The 22,692-nt window shown below is 41.8% G+C and overlaps 1 protein-coding gene across 4 annotated transcripts in view; it reads right to left on the bottom strand.

Moving 5' to 3' along the window:
- Window positions 1-18,869, bottom strand: part of LOC109896337 (sodium/potassium/calcium exchanger 2) — a 203,229-nt gene extending 184,360 nt beyond the window's left edge. For 3 of the 4 annotated variants that reach the window (XM_031832042.1, XM_031832043.1, XM_031832044.1), the window contains exons 1-2: window positions 18,478-18,868; window positions 522-1,692 (exon numbers count right to left, since the gene is read on the bottom strand). In XM_031832042.1, the coding sequence (XP_031687902.1) occupies window positions 522-1,436 (915 nt within the window). In that variant the 5' untranslated portion in view covers window positions 1,437-1,692; window positions 18,478-18,868. Of the gene's footprint in view, window positions 1-521; window positions 1,693-18,477 lie in introns of all 4 variants that reach the window. The other variant, XM_031832045.1, reaches the window with a different exon arrangement.
- Window positions 18,870-22,692: the final 3,823 nt, after the last annotated feature.

Below are 22,692 nucleotides of genomic sequence, written 5' to 3'. Positions count from 1 at the left end.
ATTCTTATTTTCAATGACGGCCTAGCAACAGTGGGTTAACTGCCTGTTCAGGGGCAGAACGAAAGATTTGTACCTTGTCGGCTCGGGAGTTTGAACTTGCAACCTTCCGGTTACTAGTCCAACACTCTAACCACTAGGCTACACTGCCACCCCGCCACCCTATGGAGTCCCATAGGGTGGCGCACAATTGGCCCAGCATCGTCCGCGTTAGTGTTTGGCAGGGGTAGGCCGTCAATTGTAAATAAGAATTTGTTCTTAACTTACTTGCCTAGTTAAATTAAGGTTACATTTTTTTTATTAAATGGGGGGGTTTATCCCATATAAGATTAAGTCTATCCGTTACAGAGACAACTTTTTATTGTTACATTTGTCTATTGTTGTTTTGTACAATACTTGTGATCTGAGATTCTAACCACTAGATTCAAATGGTCACATTCATTTGAAAGATAGAGAGGCAGAGGTAATGGTGATGAAGCTCTGTCGGGAAAGATAGATAAAGAAAAATAGGGAAATAGACTCACCTTGGGCTGCACTTCCACCTCCACCACTTGATTCTTGTTCATGCAGCCTTTCACGAAGCCCTCCACGTTGCTGTTGAACTTCATAAAGATCACATAGGCGGCATAGGCTGAAAGTAGCACAATACTTTCCCAATAGGAGATGTAGTTATCCAGGAAGAAACAGATGAGCATGATCAGGTCCATGATGTAGAAGGAGACGTCACGGAAGAGGGGCCACCAGGTCAGATTGAGGATCTCCCTGGAGAAGATGGCGCACATTCCAATGACAAAGAGAATGTTGAAGACAGCTGAGCCCACAATGGTCCCGATGCCCACATTGCTGTGGGAGACGAATACACCAATGACTGAAGTGAAGAGCTCCGGCGCCGACCCGCCTGCCGCCATGAAGGTGGCCCCCGCCACATCATCAGAGATGGCCAGCTTCTCTGTGATGACTGTCAGAGCGGGCACGAAGAATTCATCACACACAATGGCTAAAGAGATGAACATGTACAGCATCCCAAACATGTGGAGCACCACAGCACCCTGGCGCCTCTCCTCCAGCGTGAACAGGTCCGTGGGGTAGTCCCCCTGGCTCTCGTTGCCGTCTGCCGAAGACCTCATTGCCACGGGAATGTCGGCTGAGATATTGGGGTCCCTCTGGTGCTGTGTGGAAAGTAGAGTCCTGTGTGGAGTTGGGCCTGACGGAAGGATGGCCTCCTGGGGCAGGAGCGGCTCTGAGTAGGTCCCTGAGCTCCAGGTCAAGGCACTGAAGGAAAATGAGATTGCGCTTATGGCTACCAGGCTGAATACAAAACCCAGGATTCGTATGGGCCTCATCTTTCTGCGCAGGTTCTGGTGGCGGTGCCTATTACATGTTGCACCCAGAAAGGGCATTTGCACCACCATATCCAAGCAGGGCTGGTCCAAACCCATCTCTGTGGTGTGTGTGTGTGTGTGTGTGTGTGTGTGTGTGTGTGTGTGTGTGTGTGTGTGTGTGTGTGTGTGTGTGTGTGTGTGTGTGTGTGTGTGTGTGTGTGTGTATCTTCACTCTCAATGGTTTGGTAGAAGGAGGGTGGACTGGTTTTCACCAGACACAATGCATGGTCCTGCCTTAGGCTTCAAACAACATGGGAGGATTCCAGATAATTTCCAGGGTCTGGCTTGACCATTGATGTCTTCATATTAGCCTCTAAAAACAAGATTTCAATAGAAATGAAAGAGAAAAAGAAAAGGAGGAAGCGTCAAGAGGTAGAATTCACACACAGCAACAAACTATTAGCTGTCACATGCCTACTACAATTCTGTAGTGAATTTAACACCACAACGTAGTCCTGACCAGTGGTTATCCAGTTATCCATACATGGGTTCAGAGGCAATAGCTATATCCCACTTTATCTTTTCAGAAATAAGCATATAACATTGGGGAAAAAATCTGCAAATGTTTGAATTCATAATATACTAATTGCCTACTACCCTCAAATAGGGTTCATAATATATATATATTCATAAAAATAAATCAACACTACTAATGGCATGGTATCCAGGTAAAATTTATGCAAATAGCAGAATTCCACAAAATTATAGGCTTAATGTGATGCACCAAATGCCCTTGAAATAAAACAAACTTCAGTGATACCTTTATAAAGGTTACAGTTACAGACTAGCCCACTATACAATTGGATTGCGGTGTTGAAAGCAGATCATCTATGTTATGTATTAGGGTTGTACCATTTGCACCTCCATACTTACCGTAGTTGTGATGCAGAGTATTATGGCTAATGTGTGTTGAGATGATCACATTCTGGATAAATGGTTGAACTGAACATAATTACAAAGAGGAAATTATCCTGATAAAAATAGTGTCCGACTTGAAAAAAATCTAAAATATACACATTGTGAGATATTTGGCGAAATAGACAAGGCATGCCTTTCCATAGGAAAACAACGGGGGGATCTCAGCGTTCCAAGGGCATAAAGTATTTTGGGGCTAGCATTTGATGACAACCGAGCTCGCTGCCCAGACTTACATAATTAGAAAGAGGAGATTGTCATGATTAAAATGGCGTCCGAAAAAAACTAAATATACACATTGCGAGATATTTGGTGAAATAGACAAACATGCCTATATTTCCCCTATAGGAAACAATGGGACGAACTCCATTCTTTGTTGTTGTTAACATTTAACTATAAACAATGTGAGCAGGTCTCATTGCCAACAATAGCGAAGCAGGCATTGTGACGTAGAACAATAAGCTGGGAATAGAATGTTTGGAAGGCGAGTTGGTGCCACGATGGTCAATAGAACTAATAGGAGCTGGCAGGGTGAAAAATGCCCTAAAATAAGGCCAGATTTTTTCTGACTACTTCAAAACAATGGCAAGCAGCTGGGAAATATGGTCATACGGCGGATGCAATGAACTTGTTTTTATCAGAAAAAAAGCATTGTTAAAAATGTCATGTGTCCAGCATACTATTGAGAAATGAAAAATGGCTGGAACTGTTGAACAGTTTAATGAGCAGTGGAGCTCCATATACTGTACGTACAGAACGGTTTGAATATTTTGTTTTTGCTAATTACATTCTATAGATTTCAAACCAATTTGCGACCAATTTTCATGTGAATATAAAAAAATTTAAACGCATTAAGAAAATCTGCGCATTTTCCCACCAGTGGACTTGTTGTGGATAAAAATCACTGCATTATGACATAAGCAGATTTTTTTTGTGTGTGCAATAACTTTTCATGAACCATATAAAAATCTTGAATATCTTGAATATGTTTCCATTGCATTTTCAACTCTACAGATAGTTTTGTCACAACAACCGTTGCATTAAATAGCAAGTGTGCCTACTATGGTCTTGGCACGTGCGCTCTAGCCAACAGCTCGCAGATACAGTTCAGGTAGGTTGAGCGGGTAGGTTGTGCGAGTCTACATGAGATTATTATGGATAGCCTAAGAGCAATAATATTTTTATTTGTTAAACTGCAGTCAAGCATCAATCATCATGTCACTAAAATAAGACCCTAGATATTTATTGGAAAGGAGCATCAAGATCACTGCACACTTTCACCACCCCTATGAAGTTTATCATAAGATTTTTTTTATACAGCATGACTTTACTCGCATAAAAACTGTGGATGGAAGCGTTATTGTTGGAGGACAAAATAGTTGCACATGTTTTTGTGTAATGGGACCAAAGACATTTAATGTACTATGCAGCCTGCAACAGCTAGACAGGCCAGGTAATAAGACGTATGGGGATATTGTTCACAGATCACTGCACCTGTACATAGCCCATCCAACTACCGCATCCCCATAATGTATTTATTTATGTATCTTGCTCCTTTACACCCCAGTATCACTACTTGCACATTCATCTTCTGCACATCTACCATTCCAGTGTTTAATTGCTATATTGTTTGCCTTACCTGCCTTTTCCTACCTCATTTGCACATACTGTATATAGATTTTTTCTACTGTATTATTGACTGTATGTTTGATTATTCCATGTGTAACTCTGTGTTGTTGTATGTGTCGAACTGCTTTGCTTTATCTTGGCCAGGTCACAGTTGCAAATGAGAACTTGTTCTCAACTAGCCTACCTGGTTAAATACAGGTGAAACAAAAAATTTAAAATAAATTGTGGAAATACTTAAAGGACACTTTTCACCAAAACCAGGGCAGCAGGTAGCCTAGTGGTTAGAGCATTGGGCCAGTAACCGAAAGGTTGCAATATTGAATCCCCAAGCTGACAAAGTAAATACTGTTGTTCTGCCCCTGAACAAGGCAGTTAACCCAATGTTCCGAGGCCGTCATTGTAAATAAACATTTGTTCTTACCTGACTTGCCTAGTTAAATAAAAAGGTTCCACAGAGAAATCAGGAAAAGGGAGAATCAATTACAATGTTTAGAGACAGTTGTATGTGGGCTATGGATTGAAGCTAGAGAAAATAACCTACTGACTGAAAATAATCTAACCTTGGCAAAGGCTATTGAAGTCAGTGTTTCCATGGAACGAGCTGCTAAAGAGGCTCACCAGTTGAGTTCATCACAAAAAAGTGTACATAGTACCTGAAAATCAGAGACAGGGAAATCAGGACATCAGGTGTCTACATGTTTGTGTAAGGACACTGAACACCGAGCTTGTGGTAAAAAGGCCCACATTGAATGAGCCTGCAGAAATAAAAATAGCTCGGATCATGGAGGGCACTTCCCAAATGCGTACTCCGTTTGTATATATTTTGAAGCATGCATCGATGCAAGCTTCAACAGAAAGTATGCAAAGAAATATGACGCAATCACAAACAAATTATGCAAATGGGCCATTATTTGAGCTGAAGCGAGAGCAAATACACTGAAATGTTGCCTATTCACATCTCGTATGTTGCCTGACTGCAAAATTTTATCTTGTTATGTTAATAAATACAATTGAAGCTGGAAAATTACGTACACTTAGGTTGGAGTCATTAAAACTTGTTTTCCAACCACTCCACAAATTTCTTGTTAACAAACTATAGTTTTGGCAAGTCGGTTAGGACATCTACTTTATACATGACACAAGTAATCTTTCCAACAATTGTTTACAGACAGATTATTTCACTTATAATTCACTGTATCACAATTCCAGTGGGTCAGAAGTTTACATACACTAAGTTGACTGTGCCTTTAAACAGCTTGGAAAATTCCAGAAAATGATCTCATGGCTTTAAAAGCTTCTGAGAGGCTAATTGACATAATTTGAGTCAATTGGAGGTGTACCTGTGCATGTATTTCAAGGCCTACCTTCAAACTCATTGACTCTTTGCTTGACATCATGGGAAAATCAAAAGAAATCAGCCAAGACCTCAGAAAAAAGAATTGTAGACCTCCACAAGTCTGGTTCATCCTTGGGAGCAATTTCCAAATGCCTGAAGGTACCACGTTCATCTGTACAAACAATAGTACGCAAGTATAAACGCCATGGGAACACGCAGCAGTCATACCGCTTAGGAAGGAGACGCGTTCTGTCTCCTAGAGAAGTGCAAATCAATCAGAACAACAGCAAAGGACGTTGTGAAGATGCTGGAGGAAACATGTACAAAAGTATCTATATCCACAGTAAAACGAGTCCTATAGAGACATAATCTGAAAGGCCGCTCAGCAAGGAAGAAGCCACTGCTCCAAAACCGCAATAAAAAAGCCAGAATACGGTTTGCAACTACACATGGGGACAAAGATGGTACTTTTGGAGAAATGTCCTCTGGTCTGATGAAACAAAATATAGAACTGTTTGGCCATAATGACCATCTTTATGTTTGGAGGAAAAAGGGGATGCTTGCAAGCCGAAGAACACCATCCCAACCGTGAAGCACGGGGTGGCAGCATCATGTTGTTGGGATGCTTTACTGTAGGAGGGACTGGTGCACTTCACAAAATAGATGGCGTAATGAGGGAAGAAAATGATATGGATATATTGAAGCAACATCTCAAGATATCAGTCAGGAAATTAAAGCTTGGTCGCAAATGGGTCTTCCAAATGGACAAGCATACTTCCAAAGTTGTGGCAAAATGGCTTAAGGACAACAAAGTCAAGGTATTGAAGTGGCCATCACAAAGCCCTGATCTCAAGCCTATAGAACATTTGTGGGCAGAACTGAAAAAGTGTGTGCGAGCAAGGAGGCCTACAAACCTGACTCAGTTACACCAGCTCTGTCTGGAGGAATGGGCCAAAATTCACCCAACTTATTGTGGGAAGCTTGTGGAAGGCTACCAGAAATGTTTGACCCAAGTTATACAATTTAAAGGCAATGCTATCAAATACTAATTGAGTTTAGGTAAACTTCTGACCCAATGGGAATGTGATGAAAGAAATAAAAGTTTAAATAAATCATTCCCCTTACTATTATTCTGACATTTCACATTCTTAAAATAAAGTGGTGATCCTAACTGACCTAAGACATGGAATTGTTACTCGGATTAAATGTCAGGAATTGTGAAAAACTGAGTTTAAATGTATTTGGCTAAGGTGTATGTAAACTCCGACTTCAACTGTACATGCTGTGTTAATTTTGGCATGGTAACCTGCCTACAATACCCACTGTACAATACCCATTTTGCTGGCTTGAAGAAGAACAGTTCAGTGAATGGGTAAGTCAATCGGGCTAACTGGCTAGACATGAAGAACTCTTAGCTAGCCACCCACAAAGAATTGACATCTACCTTGCATAACATTAGCTTTAGATTATTTTTGCCTGTTAACAAGCAAGTGTACGATTCACATAGGAACTCTGCAAAAAAAGAAACGTCCCTTTTTCAGGACCCTGTTGTAAAATAACTTGACAGACCAACACTGTTTCCCATGCTTGTTCAATGAACCATAAAGAATGAATGAATATGCACCTGTGGAACGGTCGTTAAGACACTAACAGCTTACAGACGGTAGGCAAAAAAACAATGGCGCTTATGGGCACAAACCCACCGTCGCTGGACGAGACAGGACTGGCAAAGTTGTCTCACCAGGGGTGATGGTCGGATTCGCGTTTATCGTCAAAGGAATGAGCGTTACACTGAGGCCTGTACTCTGGAGCATTATCGATTTGGAGGTGGAGGGTCTGTCATGGTCTGGGGCGGTGTGTCACAGCATCATCGGACTGAGCTTGTTGTCATTGCAGGCAATCTCAATGCTGTGTATTACAGGGGAGACATCCTCCTCCCTCATGTGGTACCCTTCCTGCAGGCTCATCCTGAAATGAACCTCCAGCATGACAATGCCACCAGCAATACTGCTCGTGCTGTGCATGATTTCCCGCAAGACAGGAATGTCAGTGTTCTGCCATGGCCAGCGAAGAGCCCGGATTTCAATCCCATTGAGCACGTCTGGGACCTGTTGGATCGGAGGGTGAGTGCTAGTGCCATTCCCCCCAGAAATGTCCGGGAACTTGCAAGTGCCCTGGTGGAAGAGTGGGGTAACATCTCACAGCAAGAACTGGCAAATCTGATGCAGTCCATGAGGGGGAGCTGCACTGCAAATACTTAATGCAGCTGGTAACCACACCAGATACTGTTACTTTTGATTTTGACCACCCCCCCCCCCTTGTTCAGGGACACATTATTATATTTCTGTTAGTCCCATGTCTGTCTGTGGAACTTGTTCAGTTTATGTCTCAGTTGTTGAATCTTGTTATGTTCATACAAATATTTACATGTTAAGTTTGCTGAAAATAAACGCAGTAGACAGTGAGAGGACGTTTCTTTTTTGGCTGAGATTATCTAGCTGATAATAAAGTATAATGTTTGCTTTCTTGTTTCGTCTCTATTGAGGCATTGTCCTGGCTGGAAGAAGGGTCAGTGAATGGGGAGATGCAGCGTGAGGTAATACAGTAGGGGTAGTGCGAGTGCTTGTCAAATTAAATGTTTTATGCGTTCTCCACACTCTCGTCCTCACAAGAACGTACTCAAGAGAACGTCCTCGAAGAATGCACTTGGAGCATGAGAGTGTGGCGCACGGTAGTATGCATATTCAGAAACACACACAGTTAACCCTGTGTTGTCCGCTGAGCAGTATCTGCTACCACACATGGACAACCTTTTCGCAGGCTTAGGGTCAAAGTTGAGCAAAATTGACTTCTGGAAAGCCTACTCGCAGATGATTGTGTATGAAAAGTAAAAAGAGCTGCTGACCGTCGTGACACACAAATGGATCTTCAGGTACTGTCGTCAAGCGTTTGGTAGTGCATCCTCGCTGTTCGAGAGGGCAATGAGTCAGATCTTGAGTGGATTGCCAGGAGTGCAATGCTACTTGGATGACATCCTCGTCACTGGAAAAGATGAAGAGGACCATCTTCAGAACTTGGATGCAACCTTACAGAGATTGAAGGACTACGGACTGCGAGTTCTTAAGGTCAAATGTGCATTCTTCCAATCATCAGTTGAATATAGGGGTGTGAACATTTAAACGTTTAAACGACATTGGGAACCTTAACGTGAAGACAAATCTATAACTTCACCCAACAAAATTAAAATCACAGTGCAGTTATCACAAAACATATTATATTCTGTGTTATAGCCTAACTATATATACTATGGGCTTTTGAGACCTGGGAAAGTTGTATAATTTAAATAATACCAGAGAGGTGAACTTCAGGAACAGGCCAACTTTAGGCTACTTTGGTGAATTTGTGAGGCATGCAAGATGAGACATTGCAAGGTTCAGATTACCAAAACATATGCGCACCATGGATATTTCTGCCTACAACATCCTCTCTCTCCCTCGCGCTGGCTCACCTGTGGCGCATTCATTACACCAATTCCATTGCAAAAAGTTTAGGAACAGAAGCAAACATAACAAAACTGAGAGGGATCTACCTGAATTTGTCTTATAGAAACTCTTGTTTTAGTTGCAAACTGTTTGGACTAATGATTGCAACCCTGCTCTCTCTCTTTGCGAGTGTGTGTTCATTATTTCGGTCTGTTGCGTGTAGAATATTGTAGCCTATTCATTGATGATAGGCCCTGCTTTACTGAAGTTGTGAGACAAGCCAAGAAATTGTAAGATACAGCATTCCATAGCAATAGATAGGCCGAGTGCACGGTTCTGACTGTCTGCCTGGTAGCCAACCTGCCTATACTGTGCCCCTCCCCTCTCTCTCTGTCACTCGCTAGCTCGCTATGAAAGATGCAAGTGTTTGTGTTCTTGGAAGTACGGAAACTAATCAGTCTCCTCCATTCCAAAAACACTTAATCTTAAGAGTCGATAACAAGCGGAATTGAATCTTGACACTCAGAAATGTGAGTCGACACCGGGAGTTGATATGCAAGAAATCAAGGAATAAAATGATTTTCGGCATTGTCGCTAACAGTTGGAGAAATGTCAGAGAAAGGCAAGCGACAGCAGCAAAGTCCTGTATGGCAATAGGTTGATAAGTTAAATGATAAGGAAATTAAAACTTTGAGAGGTGGAATTGAGGTACAATAATGGTAGTACATGTGCAATGATTAACCATCTGAAAGGGACCCAAACCGTGAAACCCAAATCATTGCTGGCAGCATCGCAGCTCTATTGTGAATTAACGTAGAATTGTATGAATTTGTATTATCTTTTTAACGGAAAACCGATTTAAAAAAATTGGTGTTTAAACGTTAAGAAAATTTGTCCATTTGTCACATCCCTAGTTGAATACCTTGGACAAGTTGTCGATGCTACGGGCCTTCACAAGGCTCTGTCTAAGGTCAAGGCCATCTTGGACACCCCTGCTCCTCAGAAAGTCAGTCAACTGTGTTCTTTCCTGGGGTTACTGAATTACTATGTACACTTTATATGTAGTATGCATCAGTTGCTTTCTTAGGACAAAACATGGAAATGGACAGAACAATGTTAGGAAGTATTCGTGAAAACCAAGCAAACATTCCTGAAATGAGGCACTTAAAACACTTTGATCGGTCATTGCCAATACAACTAGCTTGTGATCCTAGTCCCTATGGTGTGGGAGCAGTCATTACTATGGATGGGTCCCGAAACCCGGTATTAAACAGGCCCCGGGGCTAAATTATGAAAGACCGTAGTATCGATAAGCTCCGACGTTATCGGTTCTGCTTTCGGTACTGGAGAAATTAAGAAAATACATTTCCTATTTATTATTGCTACATAAACATTATCTTGGACATTTTGTCTCACCAACTGTTTCTAATTTGCAATAGGATGAAAACACGCGAGATCTCTCTCGCGTGGAGCCTGTGTCTCTCACACGCTACAGCACACACACACACACACACACACACACACAAAAGAGCCTGCTCTTAATTAGTGACGATGGTAGAGAGAGAGAGAACTAAACGTTGAAAAGTGTGTAACACTTCAGAGTCGATGCGGACAATGCTCGTTGCCACAAGTGCAACAAGACATTTGCTTGTAAGGGCGGAAACACAAGCAATCTGTCCAAACATCTATCAAAGGTGCATCATGTACAGGCAGAGAAATGCACAATTTTTGACTGCCTAGCTCGTAGTTCATCACTCGTTGCCCAATCTACGTTTGGTATGTATGCTAGCAGCCTAGAGCCCACACACAGAGTTAACTAAATTATGCGAACATGCGTTCATGATCAAAAGTAACCATTAGCCAGCTAATTGTTTAGCTATGGGTGCGTTCATAAATTCAATCACCCTTTTAAAGACTTTGTCACTTTTTTGTTAATGTTGCAGCCGCAATGAAGCAACCCACTCCTCCCTTTAATTGCGCTGGTCCAAGCCAAAGACAAGCCCAAAGCCCCTTCACACTGGCAGCTAGTGGGAGGATGACTGAGGAGAGGGTGAATGAGTGGCACCTAGCCTTAACCAAGTTCATAGTGAAAGGCCTACACCCATTTGCAACAGTAGAGTCCAAGGGCTTTAGGTAACAGTCTGTCAGTATATATTGAGTTGTGTTCATTTTTAGGATATAGTAGTATAAAAGGTTTATATGTTAGTCCCATCACTCCACAATACACAACAACACAATAACGATTGTTTTCATGTGTTGAATTATATATTTTTTTACTGTAGGGAGATAAGCAAGGCACTCAACCCCAAATATACCCCTCCCTCCAGGAATTACCTCAGTGACACAATAATTCCTACCTGGTATGGTGTAGAAAAGGCCAATGTGATCACTGAGCTGAAGGATGTGCCAAAGCTGGCCATCACATCAGACGGGTGGACCAGCCTCTGTCAGGACCACTATCTCACTGTTACAGTGCACTACACAAGCCAGGGCAGTGTAAAACAGAAGGTCCCCCATACCAGGGCAGTGTACAAATCACAAACTGGCGAAGTAGTGCCAGAGCAAGATTGTAGCTGTGACTGTTGATAATGCTGGCAATATGGATGTTGCCATCAAAATAGGATGCTTTGCACACACATTGAATCTGGCAGTGAAGAAAATCGACAATATTACTTCAATTGATAAATGGGCAGCCCGAATCAAAGCAGTGGCCGTGTGATTCAAGAGATCCTCGATATTCTAAACAGTCTTGAAAGAAAAGCAGCACCTCCTTGGTAAGAAGCCAGTTCAATCTATTAAAGTATTATTTTGAAATTCCCAAATGTAACAATTTAATTCAATATTCAAGTGTGCTGTAATTAAATGCATGTTGTTTTTTGTTGTCGTTTCAGGCCTTCCGCAACACTTACTCATCCTTGATGTCAAGACCAGATGGAACTCGCTCTATCTAATGATAGAGAGATTCATGGATCAGTATCCAGCGATCCAAGCAGCAGCCTTGGACCCACGATTGCGAAAAGCAATGACCAAGGACAACCTTCCATAAGGCTGAGGAGTTTGACAATCCTCTATACATCCACACTGTGTGTGCCATGTGAAAAAATGCCACCTGTCGACAGATCATACCCATCCTCCAAAAACTGGAAGAGCACTTCACTGAGAAACATGAAGACACAACGTTTGTGGCAACCATCAAAGTGAAGGTGTGGGAGAATCTCTCCGAGTACTATCAGGATGAGGACATTCAAGCCTTCCTGCATGAGGCCACAGCAATGGACCCCAGAATTAAAGGGAGGCCGGTGAGTTACGCCACCTGGGACATGCTGAGGAAGGCAACTGTTGAGGTCAATGTGACAGAAGCAACACCAGGGCTGTCAGAGGAGCAGGAGCAGACAAGCACAGAGCACCAGCGACAGGAGGAGTCTGAAGGAAAGGAAATGGAGGAGACAGTCCAGTCCCTCTGTTGTACAAAACAAGGAGTGCCTTGGAGGAGCTGTTCTCAGAGGAGTACAGGAAGTTGAGGTTGACGATCCAACAGGACACCTTGCCCCTCAGCGAGCGTGTTGACCTAGAGGTCGAGCTCTACAAAGGCCTGCCTCCCATCCCCATGGCTGAAGATCCTGTGACGGTGGGAGAAGAGAGCTACTCTGTCCCTCCTCACAAACATTGTAACAAGCTACCTCTGTGCTCGAGCCTCCTCCACCCCTAGCGAGAGGGTATTTTCGACTGCAGGGAACATAATAAGTCAGGAGACGTCCCAACTTCTGCCAGAGAAGGCAAATATGTTGATCTTTCTCCAGAAGAACTGCTAAGGACTGTTAGTCCTTTTGCAAACTACCTGCATACCCCACCCGTTTTGCTCTACATGTATACCACTGTATTTTCTTTTGCAGGAAAATATTGTTTATCTAATTTGTTTTACATTTCCATCATCACAACATTAGGGTCTATAATAGTGATTTGTTCAAAACATTGCTGTTTCTTTTTCTGTAAATCATTTTTATTTTATTTATTTTACATTTCAGAAAATAAAGCAATGTTAATTCTGTTCTTAATTTGTTTCTGGGTTGTTGTTTTTTTAAATTACAAAAAGAACCGAAAAGAATACCATTAAAGTACTGAATAGATAAGCAGTACCGGTAAGAGTAGTAATACCATTAAAATCTTAACGATACCCATCCCTAGAGTCATTACCATATCATGCCTTCAGATGAAGAGAAGCCGATCGCTTTTGCATCGAGGATATTGAACAAATAACAATGCACAAATAGAACGGGAAGCCCTAGGCATAGATTTTGGAGTGCGTAAGTTTCACCAGTGTCTGTACGGGAGGAAGTTCACCCTTCTTACAGATCATCGTCCCCTGACGTGCATCTTTGGACCGCATACAGGGATTACATCACTTACTGTAAGCAGAATGCAAAGATGGGTTTTGTTGTTGTCAGCACACACCTACGATATCAAGAACTGCAAGTCAGAACTATATTGCAACAGTCACGCCAAGTAGACATTTTCTACTTCAGAGAAGTGGAAAATGCACCAGTCACTTCAACACAAGTGCGCAGAAACACCAGAAACGACTTATCATCAAAGGCAGAGCTGCAAGGGATGCCACGGAACTGAAACTTTACCTTTCCAGGAGAACTGAGCTGTCAGTACAGTCTGGTTGTCTTTTGTGGGGGAGGAGAGTTATCATTCCGCCTTCGGTGAGGAAACCCCTTTTGCAACAGCTACACTCAAGTTATTATGGAATGGTTCACATGATGGAAATCACACAAATCTACTTCTGGTGGCCAGGGGTGGACTTGGTGATTTGGAGGCCCAGGCAGAGGCCAGTCTTTCTGGCCAGACAGCATCAGATACATGAGCTACACATACATGTCCTCTGATTCTGTCTTGACGACGATCAGCAGCACCTGTCTTTTTACTAAAGAAATGCATTAATTTACTGAATTTTAACAGACAAATTACATCTTAAAAGAACCTCATTGCTGCATCTGGAATAGTTCATTATTATGAACCAGTCCATGGGTGATTAATGACACTTTTTTGTTTCTACTATTATCAAGGTTGGGGAGTAACAGATTACATGTAAAGGGCCTCATTGAGGATTACATGTAATCCGTTACACGGAACAGATTACAAACAAACTGTAACCTGTTTTACATCACCAGCAAAAATAGTGTAATCAGATTACAGAAACGTTTTAAAAACTAAATGATTACTTGTAGGATTTACTTAACAATTCAGAAAATATGTTTTTGGAGACCTTTCTGTTTTCTCAATAATATTCAAATTAGCATTGAAAAAAGGAGCAAGTTTAAAGGGCTACTTAGGTATTTTAGCAATGAGGCCCTTTATCTACTTCAGAGACCACTATGATGACATGCCAAATGTGTTTGATGGATCGCAAGAAAAGAGCAGGAATGGGCTTTTGTAGGCTACAGTCCAAGCTACAGTGCCTTCAGAAAGTATTCATACCCTCTCCACATTTCGTTGTGTTACAGCCTGAATTCAAAATGGATTAAAAATGTGTTTTTTCTCAACCATCTATATACAATACCCTAGAATGACAAATTGAAAACATGTTATTAGAAATTTCAACACATTTCTTGAACATTACAGAAATATCTCATATACAAAGTTTTCACACTCCTGAGTCAATAGTTTATAGAAGCACCTTTCGCAGCGATTACAGCTGTGAGTCTTTCTGGGTAAGTCTCTAAGCTTTCCACAGCTGAATTGTGCAACATTTTCCCATTATTCTTTTCAAGATTCTTCAAGTTCTGTCAAATTGGTTGTTGATCATTGCTAGACAACCATTTCCAGGTCTTGCCATAGATTTTCAAATAGATTTAAAACAAAACTGTAACTCGGACCCTCAGGAACATTCACGGTCTTCACGGTAAGCAACTCCAGTGTGTTTTTGGTTATTGTCCTGCTGAAAGGGGAATTCCTCTCCCAGTGTCTGGTGGAAAGCAGGCTAAACCAGGTTTTTCTCTAGGATTTTGCCTGTGCTTAGCACCATTCAATACTTTTTTTCTACTGGAAAAACTCTCCAGTCCTTAACGATTACAAGCATACCCATAACATGATATAGCCACCACTAAGCTTTTTTGTTTGTTTGTTTGTTTTTACCCATCTACAGTACCAATAGGTGCCTTTCTTTGCTAGGCATTGGAAAACCTTCCTGGTCTTTGTGGTTGAATCTGTGTTTGAAATTCACTGCTTGACTGAGGGACCTTACAGATAATTGTATGTGTGGGGTACAGAGATGAGGTAGTTATTCTAAAATCATGTTAAACACTATTATTGCACACAGAGTGAGAGTCCATGAAACATATTATGTGACTTGTTACGCAAATTTGTACTCCTGAACTTATTTAGGCTTGCCATAACAAAGTGGTTGAATACTTATTGACTCAAGGCATTACAGCTTTTCATTTTTAATTCATTTGTAAACATTTCAAAAAGCATAATTCCACTTTGACATTATGGGGTATTGTGTTTAGGCCCGTGACAAAACAACTCAATTTAATAGATTTTTTTCAAGCTGTAACAGAACAAAATGTGGAAAAAGTCAAGGGGTGTGAATACTTTCGGAAGGTCTTCCAATTGTGCAACTGCTGTTAGCATCCAAAGATTATCCAACTGGAATAAATGCTTGGAGGTAAGGACGACAGCAGTGGTGTAGCCTACAGGCGATATGGGTATCACTTATTATTGATAACTAGGCCACATTGACGTGAATCATACTCCTGCTCTCTCATTTAACTATTTGCACCTTACAGATTGTGGATGTTGTGGATGGATGTTAATTTGTTAACCCAATAATGGTTGAATTGAAGAAGTTTAAACTGCTTGTCAATCATTGTTTTTGCTACCAGGGTTGTATTCATGACCGGAAAACTTTTACTGTTTACGAACCAAACGGAAGCTAACAGAGCAAAAGGAGAGTTTCTATTGGACAAATTCAGGTAGGTCCCTTCCCGTTTCGTTCAGTTTAAGAAATGTTTTGCAACAGAATCAGAACAATGATTACGCCCCCCAGTGGACAGCCAGTGAAAAATTTGCTCTAGCAGCAGCCGCATAGTGCGTATCCCAGCCTATGGAATAAGAGTCTGAGTTCCTCCCTTCTGAGTTCCTCCCTTCTCCCTTCTCCCTCATAGTATTGCGCTCCATACTGTATGATTTTATTGCTTAATCTAATTTGTGTTTATTAAAAAAAATCCATAGACCAAACGGAAAGATGCTCAAACTCCAACTCGCACTTTGATAGACTTAAACAGCTGCAGATTATTGAGATATCAAAGTGTCACAAACAAAAATGTAAACAACAGGCCTATAGCAAATGCAGCATTTGGAATACATTTTTCACATGCAATTAGCACTTTTCGGTAGTGCTCAAAGCATGCCATTCCAAGAGTAGTATTTTTTCCCCCACTCGAAGCAATGAACCTAATCAGTCCTCCGAGACAACAAAATCATAAACAACAGAGTCGGCTAATTAGTCCTTAGTTTTGGGGTTATGCTCAGATAAAACAGGTTGGCTAATCTATATTTCCAAGTCCTATTCTTGAAGATCTAGGGTATTAAATTAATTGGAATTGGATCTGAGCAATTTCGGTTAGATGGGCCATCTGTTTAGGGTTAGCAGTATGGTTAAAGTTCGGGTTAAGGTTAGGTTTAAAAGCAGATTTTATGACTTTGTGGCTGTGCCAGCTACTAACCTGCACCTCTTAAGGGGAAAGTAATCATATTACGTTACTGAGTTTGGGTAATCTAAAAGTTATGTTGGTAATTACAATTTTGGACAGGTAACTAGTAACTCTAACGGATTACATTTAGAAAGTAGCCAACCCAAGCCTGACTATTAAAACTTGGATTATATTAATATTGATATGAAATATATGTATATGCATGGAAATAAATGATTGATCTATTGTGAATTTGGCTGAATGGATTCATAAACTTTTTTGGGGGCCTTTTTTTGTCAACAATGCGGCCTCATTAACCTGGGCACAGTGGCCAGGCAAAACCCCCCTCCAGTGGAGCCTCATAAAAAAAAGATTACCACTATTATTATTTTTTTAAACTATGCCCAGCTCACGAGGCCTCTTGATGAAGTGAGGCCTAAAGCAATTGCCCCTCCTGCCTAATGGTAAGTCTGGATGGAAGCATTGAGGAGAAAGCAAAAACATGTTCATCATGTCAGAAGGGTCACAACATACCTCAACTTGCACCTTTTTATGCGTGGGGTTGGCCGGGGGAGGCATGGCAACGCATACACCGACTTCACAGTTCCATTCGAAGACAGAATGTTTCTCATGGTCGTGCAACCTCATGGCAAAAGGTTGCCATCATGAGGTCTACTACTGCTGAGAACAACATCAAGAAGCTTGGGGAAGTGTTTAGTCGGTTTGGATCACCACTCATTAGCAACAACAGAATGCAGCTAGTGTCCCAAGAAATGGCCATGTTCCTACATGTGAATGGCATACAAAACAACAGGTCCGCGACGTATCATTCATCTACCAAAGGGCTGGCACAAAGGTTCGTAACAGACGATGAAACATGCCTTGAAAGCGTCTCATGGTCAAAGGAGACTGCACCAATGCTTGAACAGCTTCCTGCTATCCTACAGGAACACACCTCACGCAACCACCAAGGCTTCACCTGTATTGCGACTCATGAAGTGAGAGCTACGCACAAGCTTCGACCTACTCAAACCTCAGAACGAAAAGGAGACTGTAGAGTCAAGTCAAACGTTGTGAACTGAGAGCAAAGGACAGAGCTGGAGAAACTGTCTTAGCTAGGAACTGCCTCAAAGAACCAAAGTGGGTTCCTGCTTTGGTCATTGCTCAGACTGGTCCTGTGTCCTACACTGTCCAGACTGCAGAGGACATCATCTGTCAAAGGCACACATATCAGTTACTGTTGAGTAAAGCAACATCGGCAGAACCACCAGTCATGAGTAGTCCAGAACTGTTATTAAGTGACACCCTGACTCAGCAGTCCTCACCTAGGAGATCACAGTCACATTCTCAGGATACTTACTCAGCCACACCCACAAAAGTACACAACAAGACTGCGACACAGGCTACTCACATGCCTACACCTGTGTCAACGCCACAGTCCAGGGAGGTTGTTGGGAGTCAGGTTGACCGCATTACCATATGAGAAAAAGGCTGGCACCTAGATGCTTAGACTTGTTTGTTTTGTACTAGGGTTGTACCATTAGTACCTCCATATTTGTGCTGCAGAGCATCATGGATAATATGCGCGTTGAGACGATCATTTTCTAGATAAATTATTGTCAGAATGTTACATTTTTTGTTGCGTCGATTTTTTTTCGTGACGTAAACGTGGTTAACCAACAGACTACTTGCGGTAGAATCTTTATTTTTACAAATAAATAACAAACATTGCTGGAAATGTACGTTTAAGTCAGTCAGTAACGTTAGGCTATTTGCGTTTAAATTAAATAGCCTAAACGCAAACATACTGGCCTTGTCTTGCGTACGCCTATAGCCTGCATCGTGCAATGAAATACAGCATTTTATCTCTTCATTTCTACTAGGACCAGCAAACAGCTGTTGTAACGTGCGCCTCTGTCCTTCAATAAAATCGCCCTGCCGGTTAACAATAGCGCTCCAAAGCTGCGTAATTTGTTCGTTAACATCATCTGTGTAAAATGTAACATTGACAAATGTGTGATTCATTATGAATGTCTTACCTTATATAGAGGTACATAGAACGGCACGTTATCGCACCAGGTCGAAATTCAGTATCCTCTCTCGTGTCCTTATGCTCTCATTGAGCAAATGTGATGTTACTATCCTATCCGACGATTGATGCGGAGCTCTGACAAACTGGTTGCAAGCTGCGCTCACCTCAGCATCATCCCTCCCATATCACAGAGAAATCCGAAAGTACCTTGCTAATGTAAGAGAAGAGACTCTAACTGTAGGGTCGGTCTAACCACGTGAATACGGAGGCTATAGCCTACAATATCAGACGGACAAACCATTTCCCTGGTTGTCTGGTAGACTACGTACAGTGTAAACCGTCAAATGATACCATATACCACGGAAATACTAGACTTGGATGGAGTTGCCGTGGTTACAGCAATGGCACCATTTCAACTACACAGATAGGGCTGACCGAGATGGATGGATTTGTTTGAAATAACGTGCAATGATGTTACTTAGTGGTCTGCACGTGATCCTTCATATGAAGGTCACCCTTACGAAAAAGAATTGCAGTCAGAGTGCAGTACTACTGCAGTTAGTGCAGTATAACTGCAGTATGCTGCAAATACTGCGTCCAAATTTAACTATTTTTACTGCAGTAATTTTGCAGTGTAACTGCAGTTAGAGTGCAGTAGTTATTCTGCAATTAATGCTTCCAAAATATCCCAATCGACTGCAGTAATGCACTTTTACTAGGCAATGAAGGGTAGTCACCAATGGAGCTAAAGCAGAGCCTTATTCACAAAGCAGAGTAAGAGCTATGATCTGTTTTTCCTTTTATTATAATGAATAAGACGGGGGACTTGATCCTAAATCAACACTTTGTGGATATGGGCACAGATGGTTTTGAATTTGTGAGTCATCAATGAGTTGAAGTGTTTTGAAATTACATCAATTGATGTGGTATAGCCTACCACATTGGGTAATCTGGATATTATTAATCTGAAACTAGGTTGAAACATCAGGGCATTTTGGGACATGAGATCCATAAAGGAATGCACTGCAGTCATGACTTCAAGGTCAAACAGTGTGTGGGATTTGGTGTTGTAGGATTTGTCTGTTGCTCAGCCCTCAGTAGATGTTACATCCATCTCTACAAACCTGCTTCTCATGTTTACTTTCAGTTCCTCTTACATCAAACCCCCCAGTAGGATTTAGCATTAGCAGACATTCCAAACAAGCCGTGTTAGATAAAGACAGCAATCTCTGCACAGCATGACAAGGTATGTGTGACACTAATGCCCTCGTGGTAGATAATATATCACGATTCACTGACCTAATTGATTACCCTCCCTTCCCACCTGCAATTAACCCAAAATGGGCACAGAGACAGATAGTAACTTGTCTGCATTCCTGTTATCAATATCCACTTACCATTGAAAGACAGATGCGTTCATGGACAATTCACACCGATTGACCCACCCACGGTGTAAGAAGCTCAGACCTACAAATTGAGATGGATGGCTTGCTTTCTCCCCTCAATGCCTTAAACTCTTGTCTACTATTCCAAACAACATATTGTGCACTTCCATAGTGGCTTGTTATTTTATTTTTGTTCATGCATAGCCTACTAAATACACAATTCTTCACCTTAACAAAAAAACGTCTTTCATAAAGAGAATGCAAATTAATGAACACTTCAGTAAAATGTTCTATGAAGCTCAATTCTAAATCAAATCAAATCAGTATGATCAAATCAGTATGACTAACGAGAGTATTGGACTTCATTTGATCAGGTCAAAATGGTGACATGACTGTTCCATGCCCATACTCCTGATACTAGGAGAGATTGAGTCTGACGAAAAATCCAAAACAGAGGCTTAAATGCAAAAATAGATACGATCACGGAATATTCCACTACAGGAAGCACATTTAAATGTTTGTATTTGTATTTATTAATTAAGGATCCCCATTAGCTACTGCCAAGGCAGCAGCTACTATTCCTGGGGTCAAGCAACATTAAGGCAGTTATATACAATTTAAAATATTACATGACATTACATTTCATAACTATATACCCAATACATTTAGTGTGTTCCCTACTCCAGTATCACATATTTACTATATGCGTGTCTTATCATGAGTGCGTGTCTGTGTGTATGTGTGTCTATTTTACAGTCCCCGCTGTTCAATAAGGATCATTTTATCTGTTTAAAAAAAAAATGATTCTACTGCTTGCATCAGTTACCTGATGTGGAATAGAGTTCCATGTCTCTATGTAGTACTGTGCGCCTTCTATAGTCTGTTCTTGACTTGGGATTGTGAAGAGACCTTTGGTGGCATGTCTTGTGGGGTATGCATGTGTGTCCGAGCTGTGTGCTAGTAGTTTAAATAGACACCTCGGTGCATTCAGCATGTCAACACTTCTTACAAAAACAAGTACTGGTGAAGTCAATCTCTCCTCCACTTTGACCCATGAGAGATTTATATGCATATTATTAATGTTAGTTCTCCGTGTCCATTTAAGTGCCAGCCGTGCTGCCCTGTTCAGAGCCAATTGTCATTTTCCGAGGTCCCTCTTTGTGCCACCTGACCACACAACTAAACAGTAGTCCAGGTGCGACAAAACTAAAGCCTTGTTGATTGTGTTGTTAAAAAGGCAGAGCAGCACTTTATTATGGACCGACTTCTCCCATCTTAGCTACTGTTGTATCAACATGTTTTCACCATGATAGATTACAATCCAGGATTAGTCCAAGCAGTTCAGTCACCCCAACTTGCTCAATTTCCACATTATTTATGACAAAATGTAGTTGAGATTTAGGGTTTAGTGAATGATTTGTCCAAAACATCCTATGGCGTTCTGCATTAGCATCGAACAGCCCCCGTGATATGCAACTTTTCAGGGAAGCTAGAAACCAATATACACAGGCAGTTAGAAAAGCCAAGGCTAGCTTTTTCAAGCACAAACTCAAAAAGTTCTGGGACACTGTAAAGTTCATGGAGAATAAGAACACATCCTCCCAGCTGCCCATTGCACTGAGGATAGGAAACACTGTCACCACCGATAAATCCACTATAATTGAGAATTTCAATAATCATTTTTCTACGGCTGGCCATGCTTTCCACCTGGCTACCCCTGCCCTGGTCAACAGCACTACGCCACCCACAGCAAATCGCCCAAGCCTTCCCCATTTCTCCTTCTCCCAAATCCAGTCAGCTGATGTTCTGAAAGAGCAGCAAAATCTGGACCCCTTCAAATCAGCCGGGCTAGACAATCTGGACCCTTTCTTTCTAGAATGATCTGCCGAAATTGTTGCAACCCCTATTACTAGCCTGTTCAACCTCTCTTTCGTGTCGTCTGAGATTCCCAAAGACTGGAAAGCAGCTGCGGTCATCCCCCTCTTCAAAGGGGGTGACACTCTTGACCCAAACTGCTACAGACCTATATCTATCCTACCCTGCCTTTCTAAGGCCTTCGAAAGCCAAGTCAACAAACAGATTACCGACCATTTTGAATCCCACAATACCTTCTCCGCTATGCAATCTGGTTTCAGAGCTGGTCATGGGTGCACCTCAGCCACGCTCAAGGTCCTAAACGATATCTTAACCGCCATCGATAAGAAACAATACTGTGCAGCCGTATTCATTGACCTGGCCAAGGTTTTCGATTCTGTCAATCACCACATCCTCATCAGCAGACTCGATTGCCTTGGTTTCTCAAATGATTGCCTCGCCTGATTCACCAACTACTTCTCAGATAGAGTTCAGTGTGTCAAATCGGAGGGCCTGTTGTCCGGGCCTCTGGCAGTCTCTATGGGGGTGCCACAGGGAACAATTGTTGGACCGACTCTCTTCTCTGCATACATCCATGATGTCGCTCTTGCTGCGGGTGAGTCTCTGATCCACCTCTACGCAGATGACACCATTCTGTATACTTCTGGCCCTTCTTTGGACACTGCGTTAACAGCCCTCCAGACGAGCTTCAATGCCATACAACTCTCCTTCCGTGGCCTCCAATTGCTCTTAAATACAAGTAAAACTAAATGCATGCTCTTCAACTGATCACTGCCTGCACCTGCCCGCCCGTCCAACATCACTACTCTGGACGGTTCTGACTTAGAATATGTGGACATCTACAAATACCTAGGTGTCTGGTTAGACTGTAAACTCTCCTTCCAGACTCACATCAAACATCTCCAATCCAAAGTTAAATCTGGAATTGTCTTCCTATTTCGCAACAAAGCATCCTTCACTCA

The sequence above is a fragment of the Oncorhynchus kisutch genome, linkage group LG9 (assembly GCF_002021735.2).
Source record: "Oncorhynchus kisutch isolate 150728-3 linkage group LG9, Okis_V2, whole genome shotgun sequence".
Taxonomy (NCBI): domain Eukaryota; kingdom Metazoa; phylum Chordata; class Actinopteri; order Salmoniformes; family Salmonidae; genus Oncorhynchus; species Oncorhynchus kisutch.
Note: the sequence above shows the minus strand (reverse complement) of the source record. Positions and strands in the feature narration are given on the sequence as shown.